General features: G+C 36.7%; 1 protein-coding gene across 9 annotated transcripts in view; it reads right to left on the bottom strand.

Moving 5' to 3' along the window:
* LOC132110656 (stromal membrane-associated protein 1-like) overlaps window positions 1-16,613 on the bottom strand; it is a 111,453-nt gene that overhangs the window by 56,774 nt on the left and 38,066 nt on the right. For 4 of the 9 annotated variants that reach the window (XM_059517442.1, XM_059517447.1, XM_059517445.1 and 1 more), the window contains one exon: window positions 13,557-13,637. The exons of 1 other annotated variant lie outside the window; for it this stretch is intronic. In XM_059517442.1, the coding sequence (XP_059373425.1) occupies window positions 13,557-13,637 (81 nt within the window). The remainder of the gene's footprint in view (window positions 1-13,556; window positions 13,638-16,613) is intronic. 4 more of the 9 variants (XM_059517443.1, XM_059517448.1, XM_059517446.1 and 1 more) reach the window with 1 other exon arrangement.

Here is a 16,613-nt window from a genome sequence, read left to right as displayed (position 1 = left end):
AATCTTACACCACTTTTAGTGTACACAAAAAAGAGAGAGAGAACGAGCAAGAGAGAGAAATAAGATATGTATGACACTGGTTAGTGCCAGGCCTTGAGCTTTAAATATCTCATCTACATTAATTATGCATTTTACCTCACAAAGACTACAAAGGAAAAATATCACCTGCCGGCACTACACACACACACAAGAGCACAGACCACACACACACACAAATGTCAACACGAAACACTCGTATCAATGAGATGCATGTGTGTGTCTACATTAAGTACAGTGATCAGGGTCGTACCTCTAAACACAAAAGCAACTATTAAATTAAATGCACGCATAATGCTAACAGCCTGTTCTGCTCTATTAGCATGTAAATTTTACTGTGTCAAAGCCCCTGAACTCATTGAACTATGAGATCTCAGTGCCATCCTAATACAACCCTAACCCCTGTCAATATGGCATCATCCTTTGACATCTCAGCAAGAGGCTCCTGGGATGAGGTGATGAGTCATATTCTCTATTGAGTAACGCCTTGTCTTTTTCAAGGCAAGTCACCTTATAGGCGTCACAGACAAATCCACAGCTGTGTTAGGCAACCGTTTCCTATTCAAATGCAGCTTTTAAATCCTTAATTAAATGAGGTTTCTTAAAAAATCTGTAAAATGTATGTTTTGATATTATGTCAAATCATAAATCAATTCAGACAAAAAGAACTGACTTCCTGTTTCTAAATCACAGTTCATGACAAGGAAACTCGATTTGCCAGTTTAACAAGCAGGAAAAAAAAATCAATAATTTGGCTGCTGACGCTTTAGATTAGGGAACACATATTCACTATTAACTAAGAACAAATTTTTAATTTGCTGCTTATTAATAGTTACATTTATGTATGGGGTATGATTAAGGGATCTAAAATATAGTCATATATAAAAAGGCATCAATATGTGCTTTATAGATGCTAATAAGCAGCAAAAATGCTAATAATATGCATGCTAATAAGCAACTAGTTTAGGGCTGCAACTAACGATTATTTTGATAATCGATTCTGTCGATTATTTTTACGATTAATCGATTAATCGGTTTATGTACTTATATTTTAGTTTTTTCCATTTTTTCCCCAAGTAAATTATTAATAAATGGTCTTTATCCTTCAGCATAGATTTTTAAGAGATTTTAACCATTTTGCACTGTCATACCTCATCAAAAATATACCTGGAGTTGTTTTATTGTGTTAGTAATCCTTTGTCGAACTCTTCTGCAATCAGAACACTGACCCATACTCTAGCAAATTTCACAAGGAGATTTCAAATAATGTTTTTACCATGGCAGTCCTTAGAGCTCCTAAAGTAGTTTAACATCCCGAACAAAGCTTATTAAGGAATCTTTCAGAACATATTTTCACGAAGAATAAGGATAAAACAGAATAAAATTGCAGTGCATTGTATTTTATTATTTACTGGGAAACAGCTTTATAGCTTTTGCTGTGAAATTGTAAACAATCCTTCGAATAAAGTGCCAATGGCATGAAACCTGAATGGAACTCACAATTTAAAGTAAACTCCATCAGAAGGTTGTCCAGAAAAAAAAATTGGATCCACACAAAAAACTTGCTGTGTGAAAAAGAGCAGTGAATACTTAGAAAAAAAAGTGCATTTCAAATATCTTTAAACATTTTCCTCTCTCATTCAGTCATAATTAGGCTGCACGACTGAATTTTGAACTGGTAAACGACAAACTGATCACAGAACATGTTTGTAAAGCTTTAAATGTTAACTGTTAAAAAGCAATGTTCTCAGCTTTTACGACTAAACATTTGCAAACAACATTGTACTGGAGAATCTGCACAGATGAAAGTCTTAGGGGCCGTTCACAAATCGCGCCTAAAAACGCGTGGAAAATGGTAGGCGCACCGCTTTCTCCTCCTTTCCAAAGCGCTCGGGCAGAAAGCGCCCCTGCAACCATGCTAAGCAACCATGACGTGCTCTCTCCTTGAAGACGCGGAAATAAAAGCACTCCCACATCACGCTGAATGCTGCAGAGACGCTGTTCGGGAAGCACGTGACATAAAACGAGGCCAGCTATTGGCTATTCGCTACTTCTCCTGCTGTACTGGCTGAGTAAAACCTCCGGTGGCTCATTACTGCCACACTTTGGTCACCGCAGATTTGAAATATGCACGAAATGAGCCGCTTACGGCAAATAAAAGTTATTTTGCAACGAATCGATGACTAAATTAGTTGACAAGTATTTTAATAATCGATTTTAATCGATTAAATCGATTCGTTGTTTCAGCTCTGAACTAGTTACTAGTAAATAGTGTTCTCTAATCTAAAATGTTACCTAAAAATTTGAACCTATATGGAAGGTCAGATGTCCTTTCAATATTGTGTTGGACAACAGAGGAATTTGAGTCAAAAAGTTTAACAACCACTGGGTTTGAGGCCCATTATGAAGCGGGGGTCTGAAAACAGCATCCATCTCTAGTCTGGAAGGGCCTCCGTCTCCACAGCAGCAGTGTGCACATCTTGATGTGTTCTATTCTACACGGAATCAAGTAAACCTGTGTGTTTGTTCAAGTAATATGGAGATGCCTCCCCTCCTAGTGCTCACAGTCCCCTGACAGCAGACTGTCACAAAAACAGCAGGGAGATGGAAAGATCTGAACAAAAATTTGTGCACACATACACTTGAAAGGACAAACACAGAGTGTGATTAATTTGTGAAGCTTTCCACGTTTACCCACACTTACTCCACCGTCTCACACAAATGCACAACATGATTCTCAGGTGAACAGATGGCTTCCCAATTCAAACAATACCGCCGACACAACTCCCAGAGTCTACAACCACACATGCATGTGTACCAAACAAAAGCACAGTGCAGCAAACACTGCTTGTTGTTTCTTTGATAACTTATTCACTTCTCAAATGGGCAAAAAAACTGAAAACCTAAGCTTCATTTCCAAAGGGAAAAGAATGGAGGACGAGCGAGCAAGAAAGCAAGACAGGTGTTTGAAAGAACTGAGCCTGTCTTTTCAACTCTCAATCAGCAACACAGAGCCAAAAAAACACACACAGGAACATGCTGCGGCACCACATGTGGATTCACACACAGCGTACAAAGTTGTGTGGGTGCTAACTCCAGAGAGAAAGCAGATGCTAGCCTAGCCTAACACTCATGTTCAGCATAGCAGTAGTGGATGGTTTATTATACATCTATGAAACGTTTACAAATTCTAGACATGATGGGGGGAAAAAAGAGTGAGGTGTGTAAATGCAGAGATAATTTGTGCAGTTACCTTGTCTGCCGGCCTTGAAAGGCACATGTGATGAAATGAACTCGAGCTGATTGCATTCAGGGAGAGTTGTTGCAGATGAAAACAATTGTGGTGCGGCTGCCTTCATTAGCGCAGAGAGAGAGCTTTTCATACTAATTCCACTTAAACCCTAATGAGCATCTCACTGAGTTTTAATGAGAGATGAGCGGGCAGGAATCGTTACTCGGGCAGTGGCTGCCCTCTGGAAATGGTCTACTGGGGTCACTGGAAACACGTTCGCAATCTAGTAAACTCCAAGCTGCTCTGGAGTATTAAAAAGGGGGAAAAAAACGGACAAGATAACTAGTAGCTGCTTTGTCCAGACCCCCAGGTTGCCAGAGATTCTGGGAAACTGCTGCTGGAAGAGAAGTAAATAAAATGTATTTTATAAATGTATATTCTTCCCTAAAACACAATAAATACAAAACCCTTAAAAGGAACTTGGATTTTCAGTAGTTCAAAATGTGCTGCAAACAACGTTAACCATTCTGGAACTTTCACCAGCATTAGCTACTGAATCAGACACAGCCTCTCATTCCAAATCCCTGCCCTAAAAAGATCCTGTTATACAACTGAGAGCACTGTAATTGAGATGGAGAGCAGCAGCACAGCATCCCTGTGACAAGCAATGGTAGAAAAATGCTGTTCTCCCGTGACAAACTAATAATGGCTTATGAAGCTCAAGCTTGAATGATCCACTTCAGCTGACATGATCTCAACTTCCTGCTCCCACTTACAAAACATCCAACACGACTAACAGGTGTAAAGAGTATTGGTGAAGATAAAAAAAAGAAATAAAAATAGTTATATAAACCTTAATATATAAAAAGCATTTTAAATATAAGATCAAATTTGTATGTATAAAAAAAAAAAAAAACAGGACCAAAGCAAAATAAAGCATACATTTTTTTTTTAACAAATATATTAAAACATTTATCACTTAAGCCTACTGTATTAAGCACCTTAAAGGGTCAGTGAACGCGCTCACAACAGACATGGAAGAGAAGACAATGTTGAATAAAGTCGTAGTTTTTGCTATTTTTGGACCAAAATGTATTTTCGATGCTTCAACAAATTCTAACTGACCCTCTGATGTCACATGGACTACTCTGATGATGTTTTTCTTACCTTTCTGGACATGGACAGTATACCGTACACACAGCTTCAATGGAGGGACTGAGAGCTCTCGGACTAAATCTAAAATATCTTAAACTGTGTTCTGAAGATGAACGGAGGTCTCACGGGTTTGGAACGACATGAGGGTGAATTATTAATGACATAATTTAGATTTTTGGGTGAACTAACCCTTTAATAGAATCAAATGTAATTTGTAAATTCACAGATTTCTAACCATTCTCAATTCCTTACACTCCCTTCTACTTGCTTTTATATTTTGACTTTCCTTCCTGGGTTTTGTCTGGCTATGATGAAGGTAATTTTAGTGAAAGCAGAGTTGCGCTCAGGTGAGCAGTCTAACAGGATTGAGCATTTTCCTCTCTATCTTTCATTCCTTCCAACACCATCTGTCAGCACACTGCATATTTTTCCAAAGATTAGCCAGCTTTCCATTTCTTCTACTGCTGTAGAATCCATTTAAAATGCATGTTCAGTGTGTGCACATACAGCTTTAGAATTTATATGCATTCATATATTAAACACAAATGTCCACCACAAGCCAGTGCATTTTGATTTGTACTTTCCCTACAGCAATGAAGACATGAACCTGTGAAGGAACGACCCCTTTGTCCCACAGCCAGACAGATTCACATCCATTCATTCATGAGCAGCATGCCATAATAACAAGCCCCCATAAAACATTGATCATACATTAGCTCTATTCCAGAGAGTGTTATAGACAAATCAGCTGTAGACTGCAGTCCAAAGAGACCATTATGTCAAAAAAAAATCATAAGAATAGTGCATAGCCGATTACAGCTTCAAATTCTACTTTGCCTTCATATAATGACTATATTGCCTTTTACATTTTCTAAGGAAAAAGGATATGAGCTGGTGCTGACTAGATTTTGTACATTTGCTGAGAAAAACTAGATATGAGTGGTGTTGAGTCTCTACAATATTTCAGTCGTTAGCTTTGACTCTGGTATATAGGCTTTTATCATCCATCAGACAAAGTCTGATCACTTAGAAAACAATATCACACACCTCACCTCAACAAGCCCAATGTTGTAAGGTATCACTGATACAAACAGTACAGAGCCAGCTGTAAAAGTTTAATACTTTGAGTTAGTTTGTTCGAATCTCAGTGATGCTTGTCTAGTGTCTGACAACACTAATAATACATAAAGACTTCCAGTCAGGGCTGACTGAGGAGATCGTGTTGGTCAGGTGTCTCCGTGTTACTGGGGAAAAACAAAAAGAGTTTTCATTTGCTGAGGAACTAGAAGCAACAAGCACTAAGTAGACTAGGGCTGCACAGTACGTGATACAAAAAATACTGTTGGAGAAAATCAATAAGATGATACTAGATATGATCTCATCATTTTGTCAATTTTGGTATCTGACCAAGATTACAATGTGCTACTATTTAGCACAGTTTGGGAGCTCGATAATGTTTTGAAAAAAGTCTCTTTATGCTCACCAAGACTGCACCTGATCAAAAATACAGTAAAAACAATAAATTAGTTAATATTACAATTTAAAATAACTTTTCAATTTGAATATATTTTCAAATATAATGTATTTTTCTTTGATGTCTAAGCTGAATTTTCACCAGCCATTACTCCTGTTTTTAGTGACATGATCCTTCAGAAATCATACTAATATGCTGATTTGGGGCTCAAGAAGCATTTGACACACAAACCTTTCTGAATGCTTTTATGCAGCTAAACAAACCATCATAACTATCGCAAAAGTTATTCACCTCTCTCTCACACACAGTCAGGATGTTGTCTGACGGCTTTTGTGTGCGGCAGAATCACAATAAATCCCACTGTTGTGTCAGACATGAAGATAGACTGCCATTTCAATCAGCCCTCACATTGACCTGGGATGAGCGCTGGTATCTGGTTTTTCCTTTTTCATGCTCCCTAAAACACACACACGGCTCTGGCAATCTCAACATGAGACTCACAGACTTTGAATCAGCAGAGGGCATGTGGGAGCATGACTGAAGCAACACAATCTCACACACACAACTGAGGAGGTTCAGGAGAGACTCTGAATATCATTGTAAGATCCTTGCTTGGCTCTTTTTAACATAAGCCAGCAAGCGCCTTTGATGGCGAAGGAAATATATATGGAGATTAACTCACAACAAATGAAGGCTGTCGAGGAGGAACATATGCATCAGATGCCACAAGGCAGACATCCCCCCCACCGTTCCCCGCTGGAGCACTTAAAGAGACGAGCATAGCATCTCATTCAGCCATTCAGGGATGACCAAATTAAGGACTGATAGATAGCTAGCTGGGAAAGATGTTTGCACTCAACACAGGAAAAGAGAAAAATCAGGGCAGGCAGACTCATCTTACTCTTAAAGGTGCAGTGTGTCATTTCTGAACCACTAGCTGTAGCAAAATTTACAGAATTTCACAAATAAATGTTTTCAAGCAGGTTTCCCACAGAAATGGTAAAGCCAGAAGTTCATGTCGAAACATAGCTATGTTTTAATAAAAACACAATTTGCTAAATTAAAAGAAATGGCATTATTTATTTTTTATTAAGAAATTATGCTGTTATATAACAATTTATTTAATATATAATTAATTTTTTACAGATAGAAACATATATAATGCTGAATAATTTAAGTTTAACATACTCGTAAGCTTTCTATAACTTATTGTGGCTTTAGTATAATGATAATATAAAAGCCAAAGAAACTAGAAAATGTAATTTTTTTCAATATATATATATATATATATATATATATATTTATATATATATATATTTATATATATATATATATATATTTTTTTTTTTTACTGTTAAAAACTATTGCTGTTAATTTAAAATTTATTTAATATCATGGTTTCTGACTGGTCTTTACAGCAGAATGAAACTGAGAAAAATATTAATTTTATTAACAATAAAATTTACACAGACATACACACACACACACATACATACATATATATATATACACACACACACACATACATAATTGTTTACACACACACATATACGTATATATATACATAATATACAACATAATATTCATATATTACTTATTTAAATGTTAATAATATAACTTGTTAGCAACTTATTTTGGCTTTAGAACAAATGACAAATAAATCAATGACAGAGACAACTTCTTATCCCTTTGCTGGGGAGATTTGGGGGTTTGGGGCATTAGAAAACCTCTGGCCTAAGATATCGATTTAGTATTGATGCAGCATGAGCCTTTGGTATCTCAGTTTGAACAAAAACAAAAATTGCTCGGGTTTTTGTGTGTGTGGAGGTGCACACGTGAGTTGTCATGTATGGCCACAGGAACCAGCCCCAAAGGCATAAAAGTGCAGAACTGCCCTGTCAGATTCTCTCCCTCCATTCCTTCATTCTTCACTCTTTTCTATTCGTCTCATCCCAGTCTCCCTAGGAGCAGCACGAGACTACGCTAGAACAGAAGGTGCCCATGCAGTGCTAACTCTGTCTCCCTTAAAGCTTAGCCGTCTTCCAGGAGTCACAAAGACCATGAATATTCTTGACTCAAGTGGAGCAGAAACAGAGAGATTGCAGCTGGACTTCCAAAGGCCACTGCATTTTTCAATCTTCTCCACTGTGATCCACACTTCAAACTTCATACTATACAACCACACATAGATGAGACAAAAATGGCAAGAGAATAGAACAGTGAACGATTGGGTTGTGAGCCAAAAATGAGTTGCATTGTGTTTTGAAAGCAGTGAAGATGTAATGTTAAAGTTAAATAACACCACTTTAATTCTTCATCTCCGTGTGCTAGACATGGTCTTGTCTGATTTAAGATACTCCACAAACTTGGGAGTACATTTCACCAACTCAAAACTAGCTAAGATTAATCTCAATGTTAGTTCTCCATGTTATAGGGGCTCGCACTCCCCTGCCAATAAAGCTCATTTGTTTTGGTTTTGACCCAAGTTGGAAGACTTTTGAAGGGAGATCATTGAGTAATATAAAATTATTTATGGTATTACTGTTGATGCTGACCCCTTAATAGCGGGGTGCAATAATAATTTTTGGTGCAAGACATGAGGGTATAGAGCTTAGGAAAAAATGTCAATGGTTATTGCCTTTACTTCACATTTAGCAAGGTTTTTATTTCTGTTAGAGTGGAAAAAGGCAAACCCTCCAATACACAATAGATGGATTAAAGAGGTCATGACTTTCCACTTCAAGATCAAATTTGCCATTTGAGGTTAAAAATAGAAGTTTTACAAGACCTGGACCCCCTTCGTAAGATATGTTTTTAAACTGAAGAGAAAATGCTTGCCATATTCATAGTTGACTTTCAAAGGTTGTGCATCCAACCAAACTCAACAGTATTTTGGAGCAGTTCATCTGTCATTGTAATATGGCTAATAATAAAACAATACACTGTTCAATCTTTGTTCTGTGCGTTAGACTGGTGGGAAAAACACACTTCTGCTTATTGTGTTTACAAATGATGAGACTTTTATTACACTAATTTTTCTGTTTCTACAGTAGATTGATTAAGTCATTCAAACCAACAAATTTTTATTTTTTTTTAAATACAAACGGGCACACCTGTGCACACATTCTATATTAAAGTGAACAGTTGCAACAAGTTTCTTGGCAAACAAACAATAAAACAGCCTACAGTTAATGAAATACACTGTTACTTGATGGAAATCAGGTATATTGTATATTATTATTAACAATAAATTGAATAGGTTTTTTTGAATATGTAATACTACTGTTGCTGCTATTTTATTAAATCAATAAGAGTGCAACAGTGCTGCCCACTTTTTCAGTGGCTTTGGTTCTTCAAGTATTTTTAACATAGGACAATATTTTATTTATTCAATTTTCTTTGTTAAAGATTTAAACCAAACAAAACAAAAGCATCAAATAACAACCTTGCTCACCACAGGTTTGTCTTCAAAGGTCTATCATTAATTCAACTCCTCCACGGAGAAAATGAATGGGACACATACGAAACCCAACTGCTGAACTGTTGAATTCTATAAGTCATACTTATCCTTGCAACCTTAAATTCTTTCTTTAAAGCACCTCTAATATAAGTAATTTCATTATGTGCATACTACCATGATAGTTTCATTTTTAAGATGTCAAATTAAAAATGGCCTAAAAGTGTTAAAGCCACATCTTGAGATCCCATGAATTCTCTTTCACACCGTTGTGCTACCACTAACTCCCTAAAACAAGTTCAACCTGAAACCAGACTATTTAAGATAACCAGTAAACTAATCATTCAGGCAACCAATCAACAAGTTTGGCCTTTTCATATTTTATATGATAGTGAGTTGCCAGTGTATATCCAACGTGAAATCCTGAAGCAAAGCTACTGTAGTTGAGAAGCATTGTGCAGGACAACAGAGCATGGAGAATAAGAAGCCATGCAGAGAGTAGGAAAATAACATAAAACGCAAGACACCACTAAAGAAAAAGTGAAGAACTCTCCGTGATTCCTTCTCGTCCTCTCGCATGTCAATCAAATACCTCCATTGTGCTCTCTGACAGCTAGATGACAATAATACACATGTCCAACGGCCTCGTACTATCTCTTTTCTCTCACACACAACACACAGCAATTTCAAATGCCTTTTCTCTGCATTTGTTTTCTGCTTTACGATCTCAGATGACCCCCTAACTGTGCTTCAATGGAGGGGAAGGTGTGTGACTGTGTTGGCCGAAGGAAAGCAAGGTGCCTGAATTGAGCGGATTGTTACACAAGTACAAATGTAAGATGCCTGTAAGAGTTGTGTGGACTAGACTGGAAACTTTAATTATTGCTGCTGTGGCTATTTCAGCACATCTAAGTGTTTGCTTATTTGCTCAACATCTCTGCAGTACAGAGAGATGAAGTCAAGCCTGCAACATCTGTTACCCTACGTGCCCTCTGGCGTGGAGAAACCCACTCGATACCTCTCAAAGCGCTAGAGATCAGATGCTATGGGGGTTTGTTTGTATAATGCAGTGTGGCTGTTTCCGTGTGGACTATGATTGCGTTCAATACATGTTCAATAAAGTTGTTTCATATACGTGGCTACATTACAGTTGGAATACTTCATTTCTGTATGGTGTAAATGTAATACAAGTTTTGATTGTTATTCTGAAAGAGCTGTGTTATTCAGTAAGAAATAGTCAAATCACCAATTTTGCATACAGTATTGTAAAAGAAAGATTCCCCCCCCCCACATGAGACAGTATGAGTAAAGAATTGATTGATTGAAATTATCCTGAAAAAATGTAACCACAATGTTTTCACAAAAATATTAATTAGTAATATTAATATATAATACTTTTTTATGAATATATAACAGTTTTCAACACTGATAATAAGATATTATTCTTGAGTAGCTTCGACCTCAAATCAATAATTTACATTTTAGAATATATTAAAAGAAAAAAAAACAGTTATTTTAAATAACTAAATTATTATTTTTTTTTTTACAATATTACTGTTTTTAAATGCATTTTGATCAAATAATTGCATATTACAGCCTTGGTAAGTATAGGAGTCTTCTTTCAAAACCATGGAACTAACCTGACCAACCTCAAAAAAACAACCTCAAAACTATATGCAGATGTTTACTTCTTACTCTTAAAATCTGTCAACAGAACAAAATCACGATTAATCCCATGATTTTTGAAAACAGATTGAAACTATAATAATCTTAAAACTAGTGGTCGAACGATATTTCGCCAAGGCCAAATAAAAATGGCAAATATCAGCAGATACGTTTTTCTGTTTGGCCGATGTGTTCAAGGCGGGACCTTTATTTCGACGGCGCTGAGAACGGCAGCGCCTGAGCACACAGTGCTCACATTCTCCCTCTTGTTTACTGTCATTGTTAACAGTTGTGTCTAACACCGATAGATGTCTGTCTAATAATCAGATAGAATGGTTAAACAAAGGAATTATTAAAAGTATTATAACGATTGCTTTTATATTATTAGTAATAGAAAAGCAAACATTATTTATAATACTTTATTGTTTGCCGTCAGCATTAAGCAAATACGCATTATATAATAAAAAAAAAATCTTTGAATGACTGATGAACATTTTATTTCACAAACCTTTCAATTCAGCTGTGAGATCTTATGAAATGTGTTTTATCCAGCATGATCGCGTGTTCTCTGTGTGATGGTCGGTCCTTAAGAAAATTAAATGTTTTAAACTCGTGATTTCAAGTGCCCTGTTGGTCAGTGTTTACTTCCTTTTTTATTATTTTTTAATAAAATAATTATTTATTTGTGAAAAATACTTTTTTTCATCTAAAGTATGTTTATTTTACACATTTACTTTTTAATCTATTGTCAAATGATTTCAAATTTCTTAAATATTAATCATAATAAAAAAAATATATATATATATATATATTATATTATATTATATTATATTATATTATATTATATTATATTATATTATATTATATTATATTATATTATATTATATTATATTATATTATATTATATTATATTATATTAATTATATTATATTATGGGCTTTATATCGGCCTGCTGTTTTCCAAGATATCTGTACTGGCAGTCCAAAAAAAAAAAACTATATTGGTCGACTCAAAACCCATGATCTACAGTTTCAATGTAACAAAATAACAGATTTTTTCCAACTCAAATCAGATTTTAGCCACAATGAAAATGTGCAAAATGAATTAGAAATCTGGATTATGTAATAGTAATGTGTCAATGTGATTTTAGCAAAGAAACCACTGAAACAGTTTCTCAACTATCTGACATTCTCACCACAGTCAATTAAGGCTGTCAACGAATATTCTAAATTCGAATATGTATTCGAATAGTTTTTAAAAAACGAATTTCGAAGGTGAAAATTAATATTCGAATAAAAAAAAAAATGTGGAAAAAAAGGCCCGCGGTAGTAGAGGCATGGTTGTCTGGTAAAATTATTGACCCGCGAGATAAAGTTGTATGCAAGCTATTTAAGATACAGTTAGCATACCATTCGACCACTAGCAACATGAGGTCACATCTCAAAAATGTGCACCCAAATGAGCATGGCATAATGTGTGGAACTCCAGCTAAACAGTCACGTCTTGACACTTAACGTTACTTTGCATCGCTCGCCGCAAGCACTTTGTCTGCAACACGACAAGAGGCCATAACGTATAAAATAATTTCGTTCATTTGTAAGGAAATGAGACCGATCAGTATCGCGGATGGGGCACGCTTCGGGGAGTTCTGTCAAGCAATGGAAGCGAGGTTTGATTATTTATCGTTTCATGTCAAGGAAAAGTTCCATGTTTACCACAGCACAGCTCGCTCGGAGCAATCAATGTAAGTTCTATATGCTGTAAAACTTCAATTAATATTAATAATATTTGTTTCAATCACTGAATGAAGCCTGCTATATGTGGGACAACAGTCGCGACCTTAAATTGCTTGCATAAAAATTTGTTTGTTCATTTAAACCATTATGCGTAGAGAACGTGAGGGTGAGAGAGCGTGAGGTCTGCAGTCTTGGCCATTAGTTGATTTCCTTGTTTTTGTGTAGGTAATACGTTGTCATATATGTTTAAACTTAAATAGACTATCTATACAATTAGTTACGTCTCTTTGTATTAATTTTTGCCTGTTATTGACGTAATGCGCGTCATTGACAACATGCACAACCAGATGTTCGAATATTCGTGTATTTTTTAGAGGGAATATTCGAACGTCAATTTTGAGCAATTTTGACAGCCATACAGTCAATACACTCTCCAACAAGGTTTTTCACTAAAAACTTAGAGATGTAATGACCTAGTTTCCTGCAAAGGGACATGTGAATATGCAAGAAAATTTAACTTGTGTGCTCAGGGTGTTTGATTTCACAGGGAAGACAGGACTGTGATCTTCCTTCTGGTCACTGAACGCAGGCTTGTTTGATTCTCAAAATCTCAGATTTGTTAAAAACATACAAACTCAAAATCAAGAAAAATACAGCAAAAATATTTGTAAAGCATTTCCCTCATGGTCCAGCATCAAGCACTTGCATTCCAGACATAATGTCTTCATCAAATTCATAAAAACAGCTCTCATTTAAAAGGGTAATGGCTTCAGTCTGTTTGTCAGTAATGAGGTTGATTACCTTCTCAAAACCTGCTGGCTTGTTCCCTTTATCTGTGTCCCTTTCCCTCTTCTTCTCCTCCTTTTTCTTCTCTCTCTCCTTCTGTGTCAGAATGAGGAAAATAAAATTATGAAAAACCATATTTAAGAGTTTGCACACACAAGACACACACACACACACACACACATACATCACAAATACACAAAAAAGAAATTGAAGAAGAAAAAAAAAGGTGTCTTTAGGGCACAAGACACTTATAATTTTTTCTTGAAGCCTGCACTCTGATAGCTTAAATATAGCTACCACAAATAAACATATATATCAAACAGCCCCTAAATCACCACACGTTGTTCGGGAGGTTTTCAAGAAAAATCACAAACTTCAGCTTGTTCAGCTGTCAGACACGACTGGAACTTCAAACGGGACTGGCTTCTATGGTCAGATAAAACTAAAAAAAGCTTTTTGGCAGCAAACCCACTCTCCTTTTCTCTCAGTGCGAATCAATTGCTACTGCAAAAAACGCTGAGCGAGAGGTCAGTTCAGGTGTGGGAGCGAGGGATCAGAGTGGGTTTTCTGCAGTCGTGGTGGTGTGTTTGACTAGCACTATGATTACCAGCAGACGGAACAAATGGAGAACAGGCCTGGAGGAGAGGTGCGATTTGGCCGTTTGGAGCTCTTTATGGGCACATTGATTATTCTATTTCCCCTCTGCATGCTGACAGAGCTGTGCTATCGATCCTTTCCACAGCAGAGCACAGAGGCAACAGACTCTATACATACACTCAAACACATCCACAGCACTTTCAACAATGAATGTGAAGCCGTCAGGGCGATTTCTATAGGTTCTCTCTCCTTGCTCTTTGTTTGGTTAAATCAACATTCTTACAGGCCGTTTAATAATCTGTTGCCAAAACTGTCAATAGTCAGTCAGTTCTGATTGGTGCAATTACAGCCACTTTACACACTTCATTTTACATATACAACCCGAATTCCGGAAAAGTTGGGACGTTTTTTACATTTTAATAAAATGAAAACTAAAAGACTTTCAAATCACATGAGCCAATATTTTATTCACAATAGAACATAGATAACAAAGCAAATGTTTAAACTGAGAAAGTTTACAATTTTATGCACAAAATGAGCTCATTTCAATTTTGATTTCTGCTACAGGTCTCAAAATAGTTGGGACGGGGCATGTTTACCATGGTGTAGCATCTCCTTCTCTTTTCAAAACAGTTTGAAGACGTCTGGGCATTGAGGCTATGAGTTGCTGGAGTTTTGCTGTTGGAATTTGGTCCCATTCTTGCCTTATATAGATTTCCAGCTGCTGAAGAGTTCGTGGTAGTCTTTGACGTATTTTTCGTTTAATGATGCACCAAATGTTCTCTATAGGTGAAAGATCTGGACTGCAGGCAGGCCAGGTTAGCACCCGGACTCTTCTACGACGAAGCCATGCTGTTGTTATAGCTGCAGTATGTGGTTTTGCATTGTCCTGCTGAAATAAACAAGGCTTTCCCTGAAATAGACGTTGTTTGGAGGGAAGCATATGTTGCTCTAAAACCTTTATATACCTTTCAGCATTCACAGAGCCTTCCAAAACATGCAAGCTGTATCCATACCGTATGCACTTATGCACCCCCATACCATCAGAGATGCTGGCTTTTGAACTGAACGCGGATAACATGCTGGAAGGTCTCCCTCCTCTTTAGCCCGGAGGACACGGCGTCCGTGATTTCCAACAAGAATGTCAAATTTGGACTCGTCTGACCATAAAACACTATTCCACTTTGAAATAGTCCATTTTAAATGAGCCTTGGCCCACAGGACACGACGGCGCTTCTGGACCATGTTCACATATGGCTTCCTTTTTGCATGATAGAGCTTTAGTTGGCATCTGCTGATGGCACGGCGGATTGTGTTTACCGACAGTGGTTTCTGAAAGTATTCCTGGGCCCATTTAGTAATGTCATTGACACAATCATGCCGATGAGTGATGCAGTGTCGTCTGAGAGCCCGAAGACCACGGGCATCTAATAAAGGTCTCCGGCCTTGTCCCTTACGCACAGAGATTTCTCCAGTTTCTCTGAATCTTTTGATGATGTTATGCACTGTAGATGATGAGATTTGCAAAGCCTTTGCAATTTGACGTTGAGGAACATTGTTTTTAAAGTTTTCCACAATTTTTTTACGCAGTCTTTCACAGATTGGAAAGCCTCTGCCCATCTTTACTTCTGAGAGACTCTGCTTCTCTAAGACAAAGCTTTTATAGCTAATCATGTTACAGACCTGATATCAATTAACTTAATTAATCACTAGATGTTCTCCCAGCTGAATCTTTTCAAAACTGCTTGCTTTTTTAGCCATTTGTTGCCCCCGTGCCAACTTTTTTGAGACCTGTAGCAGGCATTAAATTTTAAATGAGCTAATTAAGTGGATAAAAGTGTAAAATTCCTCAGTTTAAACATTTGCTACGTTATCTATGTTCTATTGTGAATAAAATATTGGCTCATGTGATTTGAAATTCCTTTAGTTTTCATTTTATTAAAATTTAAAAAACGTCCCAACTTTTCAAAATTTAAAAAACAACCCAATTTGCATACTACTTTGTTAGTGATGTTAAAAAAGTGCATTAGGTATATGTACTAAGGCTGCATTTAGACTGCAGGTCTTGATGCCCAAATCCAGATTTTCTGACTATATCCGATTTTTTTGACGACCCGCTTGCATCATCTTTTAAAAGGGTCCCGTATCAGATTTTTGCATTTACACTATACACTGCTGAAACTACCAAATGTAGACGTTCTGACCCGGAAAAGGAAGTAAAACAGCACGAAATACAATGGATGCAGATGCAAATAAAATTATACAGTGTTTTGCTTTCCACAATATTTTGAAAAGTCAACAAAAAAATCAGCAAAACATTGGTCTCGTACGGCAGAGAAAAAAGAGGAGCCCCCTGTTGCAGCCTGGGCGAATTTCGCGCCTATAATAAGTCATGTGATCTCATTTGGTGGTGTCCACCTGAGTTGACGTCACTTTTTTAATGACGTACAACTCGCATTTACTGGGGAATATTCG

Source organism: Carassius carassius, chromosome 30 (genome assembly GCF_963082965.1).
Source record: "Carassius carassius chromosome 30, fCarCar2.1, whole genome shotgun sequence".
NCBI lineage: Eukaryota > Metazoa > Chordata > Actinopteri > Cypriniformes > Cyprinidae > Carassius > Carassius carassius.
This window is presented reverse-complemented; position numbering and strand designations above follow the sequence as displayed.